At 38.5% G+C, this 23,041-nt stretch overlaps 1 protein-coding gene and 1 long non-coding RNA gene across 27 annotated transcripts in view; one reads left to right on the top strand and one right to left on the bottom strand.

Annotated features, from left to right (window-relative positions):
• Positions 1-103: 103 nt before the first annotated feature.
• Positions 104-23,041, bottom strand: part of CNTNAP2 (contactin associated protein-like 2) — a 435,310-nt gene continuing 412,372 nt past the window's right edge. Inside the window, exons 14-16 of the mRNA XM_021382279.1 lie at positions 19,961-20,191; positions 9,185-9,256; positions 104-7,745 (exon numbers count right to left, since the gene is read on the bottom strand). Coding sequence (XP_021237954.1) covers positions 7,546-7,745; positions 9,185-9,256; positions 19,961-20,191 — 503 coding nt within the window. The 3' untranslated portion in view covers positions 104-7,545. The remainder of the gene's footprint in view (positions 7,746-9,184; positions 9,257-19,960; positions 20,192-23,041) is intronic.
• The window catches only part of LOC110390793, a 63,318-nt gene continuing 50,087 nt past the window's right edge, over positions 9,811-23,041 (top strand). For 6 of the 26 annotated variants that reach the window (XR_002433865.1, XR_002433866.1, XR_002433858.1 and 3 more), the window contains exon 1: positions 9,944-10,390. This is a non-coding gene — a long non-coding RNA (uncharacterized LOC110390793). Of the gene's footprint in view, positions 10,391-20,350; positions 20,495-23,041 lie in introns of all 26 variants that reach the window. The other 20 variants (XR_002433860.1, XR_002433868.1, XR_002433874.1 and 17 more) reach the window with 13 other exon arrangements.

Below are 23,041 nucleotides of genomic sequence, written 5' to 3'. Positions count from 1 at the left end.
AATGCTTTCTTAATGTCACTGTTTGTGTGTAGTCCTTTGGAGGACACACTGGCTTTGTATATGTGCAAGACACAGCAAAAGCACAAGAGAAAGAGAAAGATGAGAGTGGCCCCAAGGAAAATACATTTTTTTATTTTCCTTAAAATGTATTTTGCTATGCATTTATTTTAGTATTTATACATATTGGGAAAAATATGAAAAACAACAAAAAAAATAGTATGCTCAATGGAATGAGGTGCAGGTGCATTGTTTTTAGACTCTCTTTGCCAGATAGTGACATAATTTTGGAACAAATGCAAACAAGTTATACAACAGTGCTGCAGCTGGCAGAAAATACTACTTTCAACCACTGAGTATTATAAGCAGATAAAACCAGCTGCAAACATAGCACATGACAGGTATTCAGTGTGATACAACTTTCCCAGTAAAACAGCCACATGTTGGGAGGTGAGAGACTTCAACTTAGTCAAAGCAGTGAGTGTTGCTGTGAAGGAACTACATATTCTGACTGGAAAAGGTGATGAATTTATCAGTGAGAAGAAGCATTTCTGAAGCAGGGGAAGAGATGGAAACAAACCAGAACTGTTAGCCAAGTTCCTCCCATACTGACCTTGCAGTGGTGGACAAGAACTTTGGAAACAGGGAGATGCTGGATGCATACAGAGACCGTCTACATACTAGCATTAACAAAAGCATCACACTGTCTTTCAGGATGTGCATCTTTGATCCATGGCCTTGTTGCAGTTTATGTTCCAGGATTAAAGGCGGTGGTAGTGCAAGTTACACAGAAAAGCTCTGCAGGTGGCACTTACATTGTAACAAAAATAATCTTACCTGCTGATAGTGTCCAGTCCTCCCAATAAAGTCCATGCTATATGAAGGCAAACCATACATTTATTTTTAAACATGTAACTAACACAGATTTTTAAGACAAAACAGTAATGGATTTTGGGCCAGCTTGTGAATGGTTTATTGGCTGTGCCAAGGTCAGTTTGTTCTAGTAATACACTAACTGTAAGATGTACAGCTTAGGTAATGAACATTAGCATAAAGGGGTTGACTATCTTGTCTTTACTCAGCCAACTTTATTTACCTTACATACATGTACATGGCTTGAAAAAAAAAAAGTACACAAACTTGACTCACTCCGTTGCTAGCCTAAGCCAAGATTAACTCTCAGAGAGCTGTTCGGCTGGGATTTTCTGTGTGTGTCCTGCTTCAGCCTGACTTGATTCACCTAAAGTTATTTGCTTTTTGGCTGACTCAAGGGCTTCATATCCAGAAATTTCTTCCAAAAACACACAAACAAACAATAAAAAAAAAACCAAAAACAAACCAAAAACAACCCAAGAAAACAGTGGAAGCAGTGGAAGCGTACACAGACATTATTAGAAGGTGCTGCATCACAGAAAGGACATAACTAAGTTTGTTACTTGATTTGAAAATATTTGCAGAATACCCTCATCATAAATTCTTTTTCACAGAAGCAGTTCTGGTTGTGCTTTATTATACCATATGGAAAATTTTCTTAACTTTTCCTATACAATATTTGGAAAATGGAAAAGTAGTCAAAAGAAACAATTCTCTGTGCAGTAATCTACTGAAGCTTTTTTTTTTTTTTTTTTAAACACAAAGCGATTTTTTTTAAAAACATATCTGCCTCTTCTCTTTCTGGTTCTTAAGTGGTGGCCCTAATCAGGATTTTTTGAGCATAGTACTTCAAGAAGTCTGCTTAATTTACAATTGTTAGAGATTGTTAAATGCTTTTTGGTAACTAGGTCCAAGTCAGCTGTCACTTGATGTACCATATGAACTTAGGGTAAGGTCTGAGTTTCTCTCCAAAACTGCACTTAATTTCAAGAATGAGGGATTCTGCTAGCACTGCAGGCTTAGGGATTTGAAGCAATTTGGTATAACTTCTTTATTCATCATATTTTGATGTCATATGGGCAACAATTACTCCAAAGCTGTAGACATCACATCCAAAATAGCCTTACTTCAGGCCCATATGGTTTTGGCCTCACTGAAACACACACAGTGACAGCAAGAAGAAACAAATTTGCTCAGTGTCACAGTGCACAAGTATCGGGATGGCTTTAAGCTTAAACCTTCACTCCCTTCTTTTTCCTCTAGGACTTTCCTATACAAATAACAAACGCTCCTTTAGAATGTGTGACTCTATCCCCTTCTAGAGGTTTCAACAGTAGTACAAATGAACAGTCAAAACATGGTCACAAGGCATTACTGGACCTTGCCATAATTATACATCCCACAGAGCAGGTTAAGGTCTTGGACAGGACCAGGACTTTGGAATGGGGTTAAGGCAATTCACACTGCAGAAAAAGAAACAGGTTAGGACAGTCCCAACCTCTTTGATTCTGGAGGTTGTTGCACCATCTGCTTCTTTGCCTAGAATATTCTTATTCAAATGCACTAAATGTAGCACTTTTATAAAATGCTTCACATAAAAAATTTAAAGCCTGATAAAGGTAGTTTATTAAAAGAAACATGCAAGTCTATTGAACTGGATGCACATTTTTCTTGATGACTTCAATAAAAGGCTCACATTCATAAAGGAAAGAACAGTTATGGTGGAACAGGAAGGCAAACAAACCACGCCCCATCATTTTTAGTATGCAGCTCTTGTGAAGCTGGCAATGCCACTGAATTTGCAGTAACAAACACTAGCAGAAGTGGCACTAGACTGCTTGCTGCTATCAAAGGAATCAGAAAGAGAAAAAGCTCAGTCATTTTGATTCCATAAAAGCTCTGTGTGCAGACTCAGCTCACTTCAACAGGTACAGATTTACCCTGCTCAGGATTCTCATCTGTAACACACAGTCAGAGCTGTCTGATACACAAGGAACGTGCACACATTTTAATAATTCATCCCTGGTTTCAGTACCCCCTCTCTTTATATATAACTGTGCTGTGAAGTCCATTTTTTTTCCCATATACTTTGGGTCTTTTTTATGAGGCCTCTCCAGCTTTTATCCTTTTTCAAATTGATTTGCCAGTAGTAGAGAAGGAAAAAATTATAGACAATGATAAATGAAAAAGCTTTTAGGTTAATTAAAACTACTTAGAATTGCTTTCTTTCTTATTTTTTTTTCTTTCTTTTTTTTTTATTTAGCAATCATTTCTAATAGAACTTCAGTTAAAAGGAAAGACACTCAAAGAAGATATTAAGATAATTAAGATATTAAGTGTACATACACATTGGTCTTCTTTCATTCTAATTTACATGCTGTTGCTTTTAGAAGGCAAGATTTCTGTTTAGTTTCTCTAGGATAGGCAATAAAATCTGATAAACAAAATACAGGTTCTGTTGTTCAAAGGTGATAAACTTTCAGAGTTACCATGTTTGCCAGAAGGTAACATGGTTCAAGAGAGAAACCATGTCAAACGCTATTGCTTATCAAACTGAGATAGCTTCCCATTTCAACAGATATCCTGGAAATTAGATGTATCTGCCATTAAGGGACATAGTTTTAATTAAAACATAATTATTTACTAGACTCTTCTTAAAACAAATTCTTATCACTACAGTAAACTTGTACATATACACCATCACTCTGGCAATCTTAGTAAAATATTTATGATAACCATCCTTTGACATAAATCATGCTAGCTAGAGCATGATACTAAAATACTATCATGTTTGAAGTGTTAACTGCTACAGGAAATATAAAAGGTAAAGGTAAGTTTTAAGACAAGAAAAATACAGCGTAGAAGTGTTCCAGTACCAATGCATATTCCTATGTTAACACACTTGAATCTTCAATTAATAAACATGGAATAAGCAATGTGTGAAAGACTTGATTCAAAACCAACAGATTAGATTGTAGATTTCCCCTCAAAGCTGAGCTGATTAGTTTTTTATCATTTTGGCTCTTTGGAGTTCCACAACTAATTTCCCTGTGGTCTGTGCATGTTGTGAATCAGGATCCAAAAGCTGCTAACACAGAGGTTTCTGGTCTTCAGCCCAGTCTTGCACTCCCACAGCTGTTGGCAGTTTTGCCATTGATTCCAGGGGAATCAGAACAACCTTTTCGGAAACACATCTGGAGCACTTTGGTTGCTCAATCAGTGCAAGAAACAACATTTTCCTATGCAGTTCAAATAGGTGAAGCAGCTACAAGCAGGTGATGCAAGACTACTTAGTTTAGTCTTCTCTGGGGGAGAGTACAGATTCTTATAACAGCAGGGTCCATTCTACTCTCCATCAGATTTTCCCATTGCAGGCACTTGGAAAGCACCTCTCAAACAACATTAGCACAAATAAAAATGGGTGAAATAAACTATGGATGATGTTGCAACTTCCAATAATAGGCCCACAGGGGAAGAAATTCTCAAAATAGTGTGGTGTTAGCAAAAATACGCAAGCTACTTTTCTGAGCCTGCTCAGAAAGTAGGCCAGTACCTATTATTAAGCTTACTATATTTTCAGAAATGAAATGCAAGACAGACAGACAGGAATTCACCTAGTCATGAAAAGACTACACGGAGAACAGATGATAGTCTAAAATTTCATGTCTTAAGATCCATTATTAGAGGCAGGATTCTAATAATTCAGAAAATTTCTAAAGTTATGAAAGCAATTGTATCTGGAAAATAGACCATCAACATTTTAACACAGCATTAATGAACTTTACATAATGAGAAACATGGTGTCCAGTCAATGGAGAGATGAAGATGCATGCAACTTAATTTAAGAAATGTAAATCCTGTCTTTCCAAATTTAAGTCATGAATTTACAACTATTGCATGTGCAATAGTCAAAGGTTGTTTTCCAGAAATTCTTGCTTGCAGGGTTGTGAGAGATAAGCTGGAAATCTTTTGGAAAGTCAGTGAATAGATGCCACAGACCCCATTATCATAGTTCAGCAAGTGTTCCTAGCTTGGCCAAGGACTGGGTTAGGCACAGCCATCTTTCTCCTCTGAATGCTAAGGCATTTGGCTACTTTGTCCTCTAGCATCAGAGGATTCCAGCTTCTCAGTATACATGAGTCCGATCCCCGTCACAGACATTAAGTTCAGATTAGTAACTTTTTGCTGCAAACTAAATTCCAGTCTATGCAAATGATGCTGTATTCACTTCTCTTGATAACTTGAAGTTGTAGGCAAGGGTGTTTTTCAGAGTGGACTAAAGTACAATTAAAATCAAATATAGAATATCATATAGAAAAGTGAACACCTTTTCAATTACAGAAAGTCATCTGCAATTGCAACTTGGAACAACCAAAGTATTTTTGCTGAATAGTTAGTGGTGTAGGCTAGAGTCATCCCAGGCTGATATTCTCCAGAGGGTTAGAGATTTATCTTATGCCCACAAGTAAACATGATCAGGGACTCATCTACTTAATTAAGCACAAGAGAGGGAAATGCTGATACTGGAGGCAAGGCAAAAGACTGTAGAGCACAAGAATGACAGAGGTAGCTTTCATGTTTACCTGAATACCTCTGCCACACAGTATTACCTGAGAAATAGTAAATCTTGTTTGAAACTTTTTGTATGCTAATTCCAAATCCATGAGCAGGAAGAAATCAATGGATTTGATTTGGTCTGAATCATATTCAATGACTCCACCAGATGACTTTATACTATCATCCTTAAATCAAACTATCTGGCCCTGTCTGGCTGTTAAATTGTGCTTCTGATTTTCTTGTCAGGTAAAACTAAATATTTTCCTCCCTCTCTGTGATTTTTTTTTTAAATTAAATTTTAAAGCATTATCTGTGATAACAAAAATACAGTCAAAAAAATAAGGAAATTAGAGATGCCAGCACTGGTCAGTGTAGTATATTTCAGATTTGGATTTGAAAAATAAATCCTTCTTATAAAGAAAAAATGGATTAAATATTCACATACTAAACCCAGCAATATTAAAAGATAAAGCAAATCTGAGACTGTCACAAGCATAAATACTTTTAAAAGGAAACTCTTGGTGCTGCCTCTGTTCTTCTAGCACATAAGAAATGTTTTGCAATACATTCACTCCTTTGCTCTGTTCTACTGCAAAAACTGCCCATTAAGGCCCTAAATTTCTGTGAAACCAGACCTGGAGAACCATGGATATCTGCAGAGGGGAAGCTACACCTTCTTTGTTGCCATCAAAGGGTACAAGGTCTTCAGGCTGCCTCCTTGCCTTTCCTACAGCTACTGGCCTGCTTCTCAAGTGGGATCTGCAACTTCCCTGGTCTAAGAGGGGACATGGGGTAAAATGATGCACTTGGCACTGTCCTTGCCATTCCTAAAAATGCCTTAGATAAGTAATAGTTCAGGTAAATCTGCATACTGAAAAGTATGTCTTTTCTAGCACCGTGTGTTTTTCACGTGCTCTCAAGGCAGAGCTTTCACGTTTTTGTTGCTTCATCTTTCTGCCTGTGGAAATGCTGTCAGCAGAGGCTTTCTTCAGAAGGCAACAAAAAAAAAAAAAAAAGACTTAAAGTATGAATTGTTATGCTAAAGCTGTAAAAAGTATCATGAAGTCCTTGAGTTTAAATACATTGACTAGAACTGTACTAATTAATATTTCTGTGACAGCCTATAAAAAAGAAACAGAAGCAAATGAAGTTTGGCTGTAATTTCCTACTACAATGCTTATGCCTAAGTCCAGGATATACACATTAGCATATCATAGGCAGAGCTGAATTTAGACTGGCATATGCCTTGGTCACCAGTGCCCAAACCAAAGACACAAGAACAGGTCTACAGACTTGCACAGCACCATCCTCCCTCAGAGTTCACAAAAATAATAAAAAATAAGATTTCTGTGCTTTATGATCATTCTCTCTGGTAGAAGTAGTAGCAGTAGTAGTAGTAGAAGTCATAATAACAATATTTTTACATTGCTGATGAGAATTGTACAGAATCAACAAAGTATCTGTGTCAAAAAAGATGAATCCTGCCAGTGTTGGCAAGAGCTAATGACATTTTGAAAAACTGGCAAGGTTTAGTTGCATTAAGCAGTCTCCCTCACCCTTCGGTTCTGCCCCCAGCTCTGAACATCTGTTTAAACACCACCAAAATGAACCATGACACAGTGAAGGTGCAGGGCTGATAGCAGCCTGTGGGGAAGTGGCCAGATATGAATGAACACAACATGAAAACAAAATTCTGCCACTTGTTCTCAGGACAGAACTACCTCCGCTTTAAACAACTTTTAAAAAGTGTAAAAAAAAAAAAGGCCCCATTTCTTGTTCTTTAGAATACCTCTAAACACACACAGAAAAAGGTTGTTATTACTGAAAATTTTAACCAATGCTGAAGCTGCAAAACTGTTCTTTGTTACAGTTGTTTGAGTACAGAAGGGCAATTCAGTGTAAATAAATGTTTAAAAGTATTTTTCTTAAATGCTTGTGATATTTTTCTCCTCCAGTCTCAGTGATTTTTTCTGTCACTTGCTCCTCTAGTTGTGCTGATCTTTTCACCATATGTGTGCTCAAGCATCCAATGCAGAATGTTGTCTCCCTACTGCAAGAGTCATTCCAGTCCCACCCTGGCCCAGCTTGTATCCCATCCCAGGTTCCCTCCCTACGGGCTTAGATAAGCCATTCCTTCTTGCTCTCGTCGATGGTCTCCGTAAAGTTGGGGTCATTGTTCATGATGGCAGCATCGGCACTTTCAGCTGACTCTGCTCCTTTGGCCTCATTGGTATGGTAGGTTCCCTTGTGGCGAAACATGTAGCGGATCAGGAACACTAAAGTGCAGAGGATGGTGAAGATCACCACAGCGATGACACCTGAGCAGAGGAGGAAAGAAAAGATGCCACTAAGGGGGAGAACACCCACAGATTCTGTTGCAAAGAAAAAGGCTCAGATCTACATGGGCAGCTGACTATCACCACAGCTGCTTGGTTTCCACTTCTCTAAAATTTGTTATAATAACTGAGGGGAGTTTGCTAGTGACTTGCATTCTATAGTTTACCTTTGACATTAATACCTAGTTACAGAGGTAAGCTTCACTGACCTTTAGGCAGAGGATGCCGAGTGATCCTAAAATGAGGGGGTGAAATGGGGACATGTTGTTGGCTGGGCAGCTATTTGGAGATCGAGGACACTAGAGTATCATCCAGGATGAATAAATTACAACATTTGTCAGTTAAAAAAAATCTTGTAATCAGACAGAATTATTTTATGTCACATATGTTAAATGATGTGCTGGGCAGCCAGATTGTTCAGGCATAGTCTGAATTTTCTGCAGAATGCAATACTATCCTTATGGTAGAGTTGGGTGCAAAAGTATAAAGTAAAAGTTATAAGTAGTAATAAAAAATGAAAATGAAAAATAATGTAACAAATCAAAATTAAAGCAACTGACCTAAACCTGGTTATGGAAACACAGTCCCTTGTTGGAGAAAGGGAAAAGAAACAAGAAATTCTATTAGACTGCACATATTACTAAGCGTTGCTTTACAAGACAAAATCTCTCACCACCAATATGTCGTTTTATATGCACCTAGAAATGACTAAAAGATATTAGGTTGATCTTTAAAACTTTTTTATATGCCTTCAGAATTTGTTGCACTATCAACGTTGTCTCCAGGGAGTTCTGGTGTAACACTTCAGTACAGAGGGACAGGGTAGAGCAAATTGTACGTATGCATAAATTTATTCAGGATTCTTATAGCTGGAGACAGCTTGGCTGAAAGTCTTCAATTTAATGCTAATTTAAGATCCAAGTTCTGGCATTACTTCAAATCACCTGAGAACCTATCACACTGAATGGCACTCCCAGGCATATAAGTTGTAGCAGAACCTGGACCCTAAAAAACAAGGCAAGATGATGAATTATTTCTGTCAAGGGTGTAACTAATAGTTTTTGCCATAGATTCATGTTGAATCTGATGTAACTGGAAAAGTGTCCTTACCATTTAACATAAACAAATTACTATATTACCACAAGTAAATATTCAAGAGTAGTTCCTTACAAGCATGCTTGTTAGGCAGATTAAAATTATGAATATTTTGATGTGGTTAAAACTGAATCTGAGGGGATAAATTAAGTGAGAACAAACCATTTCACTAGAACAAATAACCTGAACAGAATTATACAAACTTCTACTTCGGTGTAATTTTCCCAAAGTCAATTCTTAGCAAGTACATTGAATATATTACCAATTGCAACTAAGCCTCACAGTCATGATGCAAAATTTCTTAGGAAAATAGACATTTTTCCTACCTCCAATAATAGCAGAGTTTCTGTTGACTCCATCTCCTATAGCTTGACCATTGTATGGGAAATCAGCACTGGCTATAAACAGACAATTAAAGTTTCATGTTATAATATCAGCAAAACTTACCAAAATATTTCAGAAATACATTCAACGTACTTAGATACAATTTAAAGAAAAAGTAAACATATATATTTATCTAAATATACATGAAAGACAAAGATATTTCACTATTATCTGATTCCTTATAACTTTTTGCTTCCTCCTCAACAAAAACAAAAATACAATGAAGGAGGTACTCTCAATAAACACTGCTGTTAATACAGAGGGTAATTTTGTTACTCTACTAACATAAATACAGTAAGTTTCATTAGCACAAAACCAAAAACATATACAAACTTTTCTTTCAGAAGCGTGTGAACACACGCTTGGTTTTAACCTTGAGAAAACATTACAGAGGCTTTTCAAAAACAATCTATCCTGGTTTCAGCTGGGACAGAGTTGATTTTCTTCATAGTGCTTGTTATGATGCTATGTTTTGGCTTTAGGAGAAAAACTATGTTGATACAACATTCATATTTTAGTTGTTTCTGACCAGTGCTGTACAGAGCCAAGGAGGTTTCAGTTTTTCAGCTTCTGTACTGTCCTGCCAGTGAGGGAGCTGTGGGGGCATAAGGAGCTGGGATGGGACGGAACCAGCTGACCTAAACTGGCCAAAGGGATATCCCATACCATATGACATCAAGGGAAAAAACTATAAAGCTGAGGGGAATTGGCTGGGAGAATCTGCTGTTGAGAAACAGCTTGCTCGGCAGCATGTAGTTACTGATTTACTAATGATTTATGATGTAATGATGTAATCCCTAGATACGTGGAATGTGGTGTTTCCAGTGTGTTCTAGTATATTTCAGCATATCCATAGTATTCTGTATCCATAGTGTTGTAGTTAACAACATATCCCATATATGGAGATTACTCGGGCAACGATTTGTTAGCATGTGCGTTGCATAGAGCTTGTATCCCTGGACCCTGTATCCCTGGAAGCATATATGCTATATAAGATGGTGTGTTGTCACAATAAAGTAGAAGCTGCATAACCTCACATTGAGTGTCAGGCTTCCGCGCGCTTTGGAGGGCAACCCTGTGGGAAGCGTGGGGAGTTTCCCAACAATCTGCCACTGCTCCAGGATTGGATGGACATTGGTCAGCAGGTGGTGAGTTCAGTGCATTATTTGTTTTGCAAATATATATATAAACAGTAGTTACATATATATATATAAAATTATATTTACTGTTATTTCTCTATTCTTTTTCTGTCTTAGTAAATAGTTTTAATCTCAACCTATGAGTTCTACTTTATTTTCCAATTCTCCCCCCCATCCCACTGGGAGGCAGGGGAGTGAATGAAAGACTATGTGTTGTTTAGCTGCTTGTCAGGTTAAACCACAAAACAATCTCATCAATTCAACCTGTAATCAAAAATTATAGTCAGACATAGCAACTAGATGCTGCAGTGACTGTACAAACACAAGGAGCTAGGTGAGGGGTTGAAATCATTTGCTTTTTTTGTCAATGGTATTGATTTTGGGATAGGGAAAATGTTTTTAAAAGCATTTCATAGAATCATGGAATCCTTAGAGTTGGAAGGAACATCTGAAGGCCATCTAGCCCAATTCCCCTGCAATGAACAGGGACACCACAGCTAGATCAGGTTGTCCAGGGCCTTATCCAGCCTTGCCTTGAGAGTCCCCAGGGACAGGACATCAACCACATCACTAGGCAACCAGTTTCAGTGCCTCACCACCTTCAACGTTAAAGATTTTTCCCTCCTATCTAACGTAAGTCTACCCTCTTTGAGCTTGATACCATTTCCCCCTGTTCTATCGCCACAGTCCCTGCTAAAGAGTCTGTCCCCTTCTTTCCTGTAGCTCCCCTTTAGATACTGAAAGGCCGCTATCAGGTCACATTGCAGCCTTCTCTTCTCCAGGCTGAAGCACCCCAGCTCTCTCAGCCTGTCCTCACAGGAGAGGAGTTCCATTCTGTCATGGTTTTATAATTTTTGGTTATCCGTATTCCACATCATAACATCATGTAGTGCACTGGGAGTTAAAGAGTTAATGCTTCAGTTCCGTGGATCGTGAATAGTTCTGGGTACCTGGTTCTCAGAAGAGAAAAAGAGCTACATTTCTCAGAGGACTACTTGCTGTTCTGTCCACCCATCAAATCCATATCTTTCCAGTTTGGAGAGAAGGATGTTGTGGGGCACTGTGTCAAAGACCTTACTGAAGTCCAAACAGATGACATCAGTGTTCTTCCCTTGTCCACTGATGCAGTGACACCACCATAGAAGGCTACTAGATTGGTCAAGCAGGATTTGCCATTGGTGAATCCATGCCGGTTCTCTTGTATCACCTCCCTGCCTTCCATATGCCTTAGTGTAGCTTCCAGGAGGATCTGTTCCAAGGTCTTCCCTGGCACAGAAGTGAGACTGACATTTCCATTTAACCGGAAACAGTTCAAATAATAAAGGACTCTAATTAATTATTGGGTCAGTATTTAAAACCCAGCTGTATTTTCCTTGTTTGATGGATTAGTTCATATTTTAATAATTTGATTTTACAGGCCAATGATGACAATATACCAAAAAACTGCCTAAAGGAATTCAACTGGCTTTTAGTTAGCATGAAGTAAAAGCCATAATGAAGTTCCTTTTGTATTGTGAAGAAGCTGTACAAAGGAATGAATTGCTTCAGCCTGCCACATGGCCTGAGAAGAGGTTTGGGACTAGAGTTGTGTGTATACTCTTGGGGAGAGTTGAGCCAGCTGTGTGTGGAGCAACCAGTTTTTGACTGGTTGTCTGTGGAACAAACAAGAAAACATTTCTCAGGACTCAATGAAGGGAGACTGGCCAGCAGTTTTTGCCAGTGGCACTTGTCTCTGACCTTTGCTGGCACTCTATCTTCTAAAAACAGTATTTCTGTACCTCTCTAAAACAAAAGCTGTCAGATGAATAAATTCACAACACCATAGTAGGCTTCCTACAGAGACATCCTGGAACAGTATCCATAATATTATCCTTGCAGCAATGAAAAGGAAGGACTAAACAGTAGGAAAATAAATCCTAATTTTAAACCTACCCTCTCAGACCCTCAGGTAAAACCTGAAACCTAAATGACTCAATTTAGAAAAGTATTAAGTTTGCCAAATTGCTGTCTAACACAAAAGAAGGTTCCTCTCCATCAGGGCAACACTGCAGCCAGTCACAAGTCTTACCACTTTCTGCTGAGTGAACAATAATTTTACTTCATTATAGATGTGATTTTGCATCTATCATTTTCAGAGGTAGTTTTTTTCATGACGCATTCCACATAAAAGCCTCTTGCAAATTCACAAAATTGAAATGTAAAATGACTCTGTTAGAGTAGAAAAGTGGTCCAGGAAGTGGGTGTGGGCAGAGAAATCAGCAAGGGCTGGACAACCAGGGAATCAGGCCCAGCCAGCACAGGTTCATGAAAGGCAGGTCCTGCTTGACACACCTGATCTCCTTCTATGATCAAGTGACCTGCCTGGAGGAAAAGGCTGTTGACATCATTCACCTTGTCTTCAGCAAAGTCTTTGATGCTGTCTCCCACAGGATTCTCTTTGAGAAGCTGGCAGCCTATGGCTTGGATAGGTACACTCTTCACTGGGTAAAGAACTGTCTGGAGGGCTAGGACCAGAGAGCAGTGGTGAATGGAGTTAAATCCTGCTGGTGACTGGTCTCGAGTGGTGTTTCCTCGGGGGTTGGTATTGGGGCCTGTTCTGTTCAATATCTTTATTGGTGATCTGGATGAGGGCATTGAATGCATCCTCAGTAAGTTTGCAGGTGACACCAAGTTGGCAGGAAGTGTTGATCTGCCTGGGGGTAGGAAGGCCCTACAGAGGGATCTGGACAGGCTGGATTGCTGGGCTGAGGCCAAAGGGATGAAGTTCAACAAGATCAAGTGACGGGTCCTGCATTTAGGGCACAAAAACCCCAGGCAGTGCTATAGGCTTGGGGCAGAGTGGCTGGAATTACAGAATCATTGAATCACAGAATCACCAAGGTTGGAAAAGACCTCTAAGGTCATCCAGTCTAATCATCCACCTATGCCTAATATTTCCCACTAAACCATGTCCCTCAGTACAACATCTACATGTTTCTTGAACACCTCCAGGGACAGTGACTTCACCACCTCCCTGGGCAGCCTGTTCCAGCGTCTGACCACTCTCTTGGAAAAGCAGTATTTCCTAAAGTCCAACCTGAATCTTTCCTGGTGCAGCTTGAGGCCTTTCCCTTTACTTCTATTGCTAGTTACATGGGAGAAGAAGTCGACCCCCACCTCATCATAACTTCCCTTCAGGTAGCTGTAAAGAGTGATAATAAATAATGTTCTTTAACACGCTAATGCTATTTGGACTAATTATTTAAACTAAGTTATGTTAGATATGTTCAATTAGCTCAAAAACATTTTGAAAGGTTTCATTTTTATAGGAGTTACTGAACCTCAAGTGCTTTTACACTGATAAGTTCTGAGGAATTACAGAAGCACAAATGGCTGAGGTTGGAAGGAATCTCTGGAAGTCATCTTGTCTAATTCCCCTGCCAAGCAGGGCCTTGAGAGAAGGCCCTCAATTCATGTCATTATGCTAATGTCAAATGGTCATAAATTAAAAAATCCTCTGAAATCATGGTTTAAGAGAAACATCGTCCTTTGAGTACTTTACAAAAATGTCTGGGACCATGTGGAAAAGTAGTTGAAGATTACAGAAGAAATAATAGCTGGAAGATTCTGTAAAAAATGCATGAACTTTGAAATGAACAACAGGAATGCTAACAGTGAATAATGACAGCATTTGGAGAAATTTCAGCAAACGCTCTGGTCAATGAACAGGTATAATGTAAATTCCCACCACTGGATTTCAGAATCAGCTACCATATCAGCCAAGATCATTGTTTCTCTGACTGGGAGCTTCATCAGCCCTTTTATTTTACACTGCAGGCAAATTTTGCTGTCCATACTCTTAAGCAGAGGAGGAAATGGGAATTTAATGAATGGCTTGCTCTGAGAAGGCAATACAATATTCTTTCTTTTGGTCTTTAAAAGTAATCTTCCCAGCGAAGGGTCAGAAAAGCTTGTTATTAAGAAATTCAGCCTTGCAGCATACACTCCCTCAGATCAAGCCTGGATGAAATATCAAAGGGGGAACACATTCCCTTCAATTGGATGGCTTAGACAATTTCCTCATTTTCCTCTTTGAATGGTCGTTTCTCAGTAATAACATCTATACTTTCTTTGGCCCACAAGCAAGTAATTGTAGAAAGTAGTCAGAAGGCATGATCAAAATACTTTTTGCATTTACTAACCAGTATCTGTATACAGAAGATTTTTCTTCCTTATTTTAAAATATTAGAGCAGATAGCTACAAACACCTTTGAAACATTTTTAACTGCAGCTTGAACTGCAGCAAGTCCTGCTTCAGATGCAATATTTCGATCACTTTCCACTCCAAATTTCCAGTTGATTTGCAGCATGTTAGAACACATTCAGTCATCAAAGACCTAAATTCATCTGTCTAATTCCTGGCAGTAACACCTGTTTGACACTGGGTCTCCAGTCAAGAACTTGTAGTATATTAGTCATGCTGGCTTAAGTTATGACTTTCATGAAAATTTTATGAGCAGGGCTTACATTTCACCTGTTAAGGAAGAAAAGCAAATACTTCCTTTTATAATTAACATAAAATATGAAATGCTTTGGTGCTCTCAAAGGAACAGTAAAGTGCTGATTAAAGCCTTGCTGTATTCAGATAATTGCTGATAACAGACCCACAAGGAATATTTAAGTGAAACAAATAACAAAAATAAGAATCCAGCCAAACAAAAAAGAAAACCAAAGAGCAAACCTTAAGTAAAGAAAGATTTGCCCTTATGGAAAGAGCAAATAACAGACGGATCTGTTCTTCTGCAGCACCTATAAACAGTACATGTAGCACTTCACACTGAGCTTGATGTATTACATGTATATAACCTTGATGTTAGCCTTTGCTAACTCAGATATTGTGTATTATGGCATTAAAAATTTCTGTTGTATGTTTCTCTGTGACAAAAAAGACTGGTACTGTTTTCATGGGTACAGGTGGGGAGGAGAGGGAGAGAATTTTTACTACATATTTTTATTCTCTCACTCAGTTCCCTATGTCTATAAATTTATAACAGCTGAAAAAAAAAAGAGGAAAAAAAAGAGATGTTGAAGTCCTTGGAAGAAAAGGGTTCTCACAGTCAGGATACAAACAAGATCAGCTTTGGCACTTTTAGAGTTCATCCACTTCTGAAAAAAAGAAAGGACTGGACAGGGGATAAGGGACAGGTCAGAGTAGGCTGTTTTAATCTAAATTTAGCTGTAATACAGGAAGTGAAATTCTTTTCAGCCTAGGGAAAGGAAAAAGAAGGCAGTCACATGAAGTACTTGGGCATCCATAAGCTTCTTATTCCAAGTTTTCACTCATGCATGCCATTCCTTATGTTCCAAGTTAAAGTTATTACTTGTGGGAAAACATTCAGTCTTTGCAGAGGATCTTTTTAATTTTGCCACCTTCTTATCTTTATGTTAGGTAGCAGAATTAATGTTCAAATCACTACTTATGGAATAGTTACAATGCCGGTCTCAATGAATGCCAGTTTGGCAGCTTGACAGCTATCTGATACACTGGACAGAATGTCACAAATTTCACAGTGAAATTATATATTTTTAATGATAAGAGAAAGTAATGTATAACTGTGTGAAGTAACTAGATGATACTGAAGGAGGCATTTTTGTTCCCAATCAATAGAATCATATAGCAATTCAAGCACCATAATTAAGAGAGTGAGTGCTGATTCACATACAGCCATTGATTTCAATCCTTTCAGTGAATTCACTGATGCATACAGGACATTATCTCAGGAGGTGCTATTAACACTCTTTCAGCATCCATAGTCAGGAAAAGATTGTTTTGTTCATGTGTCCATAACCTATGATGGCTGCTCTAGCAAGTAATGCTTTTGATTCCTTCTTCCCACCACGATCTCACTGACAAAGGCTAGACTTTCCCATCCTGGAAGCCACATCCATGCAAGTGCACTTCTCACACAGCTTTTCTTCAAAAACTGCTGCTTAGCCCTCTGGCATGTACCTAGTGGTACAGCATGGGAACCTGGCTAACGAGATCTGAATTAGGAAGGTGGCCTTCAGTGCTGTCACTTGTAACGTGTATGACATTTAGCCCAGAAATTGTCTGTTATCTTTTGCTTAGCAAAGATAATCAGTTAGCCAATTAGGTGAGCACAGATCATATGACCTACATTCAGACCTGCAACACTCTGCTCCTGACACCACCACCAACAAAAAGAGAGTTAATCATACAGTCATTTTAATCTTGATGACAGTGGTGCATATCTTCATGCAATGGGTTTGCCAGACATGCTCAATATACATTTCAAAGCAAGCTGTTCATTAAAACACAAGGCCTTTCACCTTCTACAAAAATAGAGAAGAGCCATTAATTCAGAAAAAAAAATCACACCACTTGAAAAAAACACTGCAGATTTAATCCACTCTATTTAATTCTCAATGTGATGCTGAGGCTAGTATGGGTTTAACTAAATACTGCATATTAAATACTGCACTGCATTTATACACTTGGAATGAATGCATATCGCAGCCACATGGTATGGTGGCAGCTTGGAAGTGCTAAAGCATCGTTCTGTAAACTCTTCTATATACTGTGGGAGACAACATATTGTTTTTGCATGGGTAGTAGAATGTGGCACCAAGGGGACCTGCCTCAGAGCCCACAATGCCAGATGGTTTTTTTTCTGTGGAGTATGAGCATTCTTGAGAGATGGGGGGAGTGGTACCAGTCTGTGCAATACCCTTGGTTTTGGAACTATCAGGAGAGTCTGGCTGGCATGTTAATTTATGTACTCTCCTCCCTCTGGGAGATCACTGGGGAGGGGGAGTGGCCAAGGGTAATGTCTCTGGAACATGTGTGCATCTGCTCCCTGAACGAAACAAGAAGAGGCAAACTTGTCTGGCAGATATGTGGCAGGCGATGCTGGCTTGGCAATTATTTTGTGGATTCTGCTTACTTGGAGGGACAAAGAGAGATGACTTTTGTCAGATACCTGCAAAGGGGATGTGCACATCGGCAGAATGTGGACCTGGTAGAAGGGGAGGGACTCAGAGTTGGGAGCTAGGAAATATAAGACCTTTTTTTCCACATAGCAGGTGCTTCTGCTTGTAGTATCTCTATTTCGCCATTGCAATTTCAAAATATAAATACTGTTTGAGATCCTTGCCTGGGCCTAAGTTATTGGCGTGCAAGTGTTTCTCACAGTACCCTAGCTCTTCCAGTATCTCACTTTTTTTTTTTTTTTTTTTTTTTGTTAGATTCAAAATGAGGTAGTTTGGCAAGTAGGAGCACTTTTTACCTAAAATCGAGAGGTACATACATGTAGTAGATTTCCTTTTTACTTACATAAAGAAAAAAAATTTGGAGGTGAAACTTCATTAGTAAACTGCAGAACCCTTATCTTAGGGAAAAACATTCATGAATTGAACAACTCCACGCAATTAATATGCATCCTATGATTTTGAGTACAAGGCAATTTAAGTTTGGGAGTTTATCTACTACAAACATAAAAAATCTGTTTTGGCTTTTGCTGCTTCCCTAGTCTGAGCAAAGTGTCATTTAACAGTGACATACATCTGAACTGATACTCCAAATTGAGAGAGATTTAAATAAAATCTTAGTGATTAACTTTTTAACATATGCTCTGGAAATAGATATTAAAATGCATGCCAGTATAGTTATAGACAGCTACATCCAATTTGAACTTTTGTTTTCAAATGTATGCCAGACAGGTAATTCATTGGCTTTAGACAATATGCAAAGGTGGACGTGCCATTTTTAAATAATATGGTCATCTTTTGTGCTTTCCTTCTACACTTCTTTTCAAGTAAGCAAGACAAATTGGATTGTCTCACAAGAACTGATATCATTGAGATGAGAGGAAAACACAGGAAGGGAAAAATATCAATAATCTACTTGTTTTTGATTATTGCCTTTTCTTTAAGTCACCATGGTCACATTCTAGAAACAAATGACTTGTTGAATTACTGTGCTTCATCACCACCAAGAAAGGATCACCATAGCAACAGGAAAAGACTATGCATTCTAAAAGTATTCCCAAGCTGAACAAGATAATGTTCTGGTAGCATGGCAAAAAGCCAGCAATGGATAGGGAGGGAGGGAAGTGATATTTTTTGCAATGATAAAATTTTTTAGAAGATATATTAGAAATTAGAAATATGTTAATTCAAGGCTAACAGAAAGTGCAAGGCAATGAATCTAGAGGCTGAATCGCCCATTTGTCTGGGGAGAAAATCAACAGGCTCTCTTATTGACAAAAACCCTGAACTTGACTTTAAGGATCAATTAAATGCAATTGACTGATACGTGTCTTTATGATTTCCCCCCTTTTTGTCACAGCATCCACAGTGTTTTGCAAGTAAAAGGAGGTGCCCACCATGGTAACTACATAAAAGAGTTTAAGGCAAACATCTTATGTAGGCCAGCCACCAGGCAGAACCTGCTTAGCATCTAATTAACTATCCACAAGGTCTGATCCAATATTGGAGTTTAGAGGTGAAGGAATCATTAATTTGCCTCCACAGGTACCTGTCTTATTTAGACACATATCTTCTTTCATTTTCACTACTAACTAGCTGTTCTCAACACTTAATTAAATTCATTTTAAAGTGAAACAGATGACATAACAATATAAATTACAGATAAAAATGTGTATGAAATGACAAATCCTACATGCTGCTTTCAAACGTGCTCTTTGTAACCATTTATTTGCAGAGTGAGTGTGAACATCTTGTTCCTTTTGCTGTAGCACCACTACAAGTGTTTCTGTGAGCTTCAAAAGAGATCTTTGCCTTTGCCCTTTCAGCCAGTTTAATGAAGGAATAAATAAAACACAATAGGACTAATTAGTGTCAAAATCATTACGGTCCCTGTTTCTCCTCTTTTAATTTTATACCACTGTGAAGCCATTAGCTTGCCAGGACAGTTTCTAATTTATGCCAATCAGAAAAAAGTGAAATCAGAATGAGGCTGAAATATGACACATGTCATTGTACACATGAATATAAATTTAAAGAGAGATGATTTTTTTTTTTCTAAACTATGCATCTGACACCCAAGCACCAAGAAGAAAAAATACAATCCTCTGAAGCCAGGTCTAGTGTATACTTCAAAAGACTGTCAAACACAAAGCAGAATAAAATTGCTGGGATCAGCAAATTGTTTTGGCTTTCTAGCATTTTCTGCATGAGAGGAATGCAGTAATGACTGATAGGGTTTCCCATTAAGCATGGCTTAAGGAAAGCAGACATTTCAGAAAACGAATCAGCACTTTATAAATACATTTATGTCTAAAATTAAATTTACCTTTTTGTATGAAGCTGACTACAATATACTTACTAGCAATTCAACAGAAGAAATACTACCATGCCTTATATACCCATACTACCAATGTCTTGCTTTCTACATATCCAATACTAGAAAGTACTACCACAGCAGCATTATGTTCCTTCCAAACGTAAAAAAAAAACCAACAAAACATAAAAAACAACAACAACAAAAGGCAAAGAAAAAAGATATATGTATTCACTCAACTGCTCAGCTGAGTTAACATGGAATGAAGCCCACTTTACCTGAATCTAAGTGCCATGGGTCAGTTGCAGCAGACATTGGTGGGATTGTCAGTGGTGATGCTCCACAGTTGGATTCCACCAGTTCTCCTTGAATGTGGACGTGAGAAGAGGTATTTGTAGATCTCAAAGCTGCTTTGAGAGGAGCAATCTGGTTGAACTGTACTCTTGATAGGCAACCAGTGAATCCTGGTGTGTTGTATTTATATATATCTTGGTCGATCTTCCCAATTTCTACAGGAAATCAAGAAAAGAAAAGATATAGCAAAACAGTTCACTGTTTTGGAAAGCGCGGTCTTAGCACTCAGTTCCCAGAGCTCAGTTCCAAAGTCTCTGTTTCAGGAGACTGAAAATGCTTCAGACCCTGCCAGCTTTCTTTCCATTTTGTTACAGATTAAAGCAGGAAATCTTCAAGCCTTGTTGAGACTTGGTTTCACCGGTACGCTATCATTAAAATGAAAGGCTGGGGAGAAGAAGTCATTAGCAAACAAAACACCAGGAAAAAACTGTCTCCTCCAAGAAATGATGAAAGAGAAGGTACAGGGATAATTGTGGCCAGGATGCCTCCTCCCTGCTGAAATTGTTCCTTCATTCACCCCAGCTCCTTGCTCTCCAGTCTGTCTTGGTTGGTTGCATTCACACTCCACTGCAGTTCACTTTTTTCCCCTCTCATTTTATCTCAAAGACCAAGCATCCCTTTGGCCAGATGCAGAAAACAGCCCCTCTCCAACCTCCTTCCTCTGGGAGCTGTAAGAAGTGGCACAAGCAGGGCTGCACAGAGATGGTAAACTCCCTGTGCTCCTGCTGTAGGCTGAGGAGCCACAGCTCCTATGTCTTCCCCTCAGGGCCCCAGCCAGCACAGAGCTTTTGGAAGTTGGACATACTGCACATGGTGGCTGTCAGCTAGCCTGAAAACTGGTTAATGCACTTTATGAGCAGACCACAGGCCTCCTCTGCCTCTTCTTGGGCTTGGGAAACATGAATAGCTTTCCTCACTTCTAAAGCAACATTTCAAACAATCATCAAATGGTAGCCATAAGCCTCAGCACTTGTCTGCAGAATCTGTAGGACACTCACAGCTCTTTTCCTGCCAGCAACTGCTGCAATAGCCCAACACAACAAGGTGGAATCAAAACTGCCACTCTTCATCAGCTGACTGTGTTAGAGAGGATATTAGCACATCAAAGCCTTGCTGAAGCATCAAATATTTGCTTTGCAGTGAGGAACTGAGCTTCATTTCCTGTTTTAGCACAGGAAAAAGGAAACATGGCAGCATCATTTTTGTGCCAAAGAATTGCTCCAGAGTTCCTGAGATGCCTTCAAATTCCCTTTCTGCAGGTTTCCATTCCCTGGGTCAGCAGGGAGAGGAGTTCAAGTCTAGCCCTTGAAATCAATGGAAAAATTCTTACTGAGCTGAGCAGAATAGCATGGTACACTAGGGATAGAAGACATGAAGCAGCATGAGGCAACCTTTTCAGACAGGAATAATGCTAAGGATTTAAAGAGTGATGTTTCTAGAAAACAAAACAAAACAAAGCACAAAACCAAACAACATACAATTGTAAGATTGTGTCATAAAAAAAAAAAAAAAAAGAAAGGAAAACAACTGAAACAGAAGGTTCTGCTGAGAGAGGTGTGAGAAGAAGGTGCAAGAGATTTTTTTTATATTAAGAGCTGGGAGAAAAGCTAGGAAGCAAAGCACATCTAGGTTTTTGTTTTACTAAGAAAAGAAAAGCAAAAAAAAAAACAAGGTTAGTAGAAAATGCATTTCAAACCTTTTGGATTAGTTTGTGTTCAGCTCTAAGCAAACTAGGTCCAATTATAAGGCAACAAGGTCTGCTGACTATGCATGCTAAAAACTACCATGCAATATGTAACAGTGCTATTTCTACAAGTACTAAGGGTTTAACATCACAAATATGTACAAGGTGTTCCAAAGCTATAAACCAGAGTATTTTCAAACTGGGTTTTTTGGGGGGGTTTACACATTAGACATGAATTTTTGAAATGCTGGTGGAAACTGGACACATCTTTTGCACATTTAAAACAACTTACTGATTTTCACACAAAATTAAATTTTACCTTTTCTGTCTTGGCAGCCAATTTAGAATGACAAACATGAAACATATAATGCCTCACCTAACACGGGTAAAAGAAGTGACAAATAATAAGTTACATAATCTGATAATTACTAGGAGCATTAGCTCCTTATGTGATCCACAGTACAAGAATTGATTTGTTCTATCCCTTCCATTTTCTTTTTCCCTTCTCACTTGAGAACATTCTCCTGCCTGCTAGTGCTTATCCAGCCTGTAGCAATATTACAGCCATGTTTCACAAATTGTCAGTGAGCAGTGGCTGTCACATGTGAGAAAGTGGAAACATGCTCAGACTTGGCTACTGACTAGCTTAAATTCATTAACATAATTGTATGTCACGCCAGTCTTTCATCCAACCATCCTTTAAGAAAGTAACCAGATTGAACAATTAACATCATCTCCTTCAGAAATGTGGTGCTAAGTAAACACATACATACCCATAGACTTTTCATACTTCGGAGACAATCTGTACAAAAGGCAAAATTCGTGCATCTGAATGCTTCTTCAATACCATATCTATCTGACAAGATTCATATTTGACCACAACATTTACCATCTCCTACTTAGGAAAAATATTTATGATATTTTCAGTAAATGGCTGTAGTGTTGAATAAACCTTACAATCTATGGAACTGTTAAAAGACCACATTTCTCTTTAAACATGGTAACCTCTCAATAGCAGTTTATTGATGATCTTTTATTCATACTTTTATAGAGTCAGTGGAACTTTGCATAGCATTTGCTAATAGCATCCCACTTGCAATCTTGAATGACAAGAACAAAAACCCATAAATATGATTGATCTACTTTAGTAGCTTCAGAACAATTCTTCTCTATACTCTGTAAATAATAAATGATGGATACTAGATGCTGAAAGCATTAAAGAAGAAAGAAACCAAAAAGCACCTAACAAGGCACCTTACTAATGACCTGCATTTTCGTTTAAGACAAATTATAGTTGTGCAAATCATACCATGTAACTTAC

The sequence above is a fragment of the Numida meleagris genome, unplaced genomic scaffold (assembly GCF_002078875.1).
Source record: "Numida meleagris isolate 19003 breed g44 Domestic line unplaced genomic scaffold, NumMel1.0 unplaced_Scaffold202, whole genome shotgun sequence".
NCBI classification, from domain to species: Eukaryota; Metazoa; Chordata; class Aves; order Galliformes; family Numididae; genus Numida; species Numida meleagris.
This window is presented reverse-complemented; position numbering and strand designations above follow the sequence as displayed.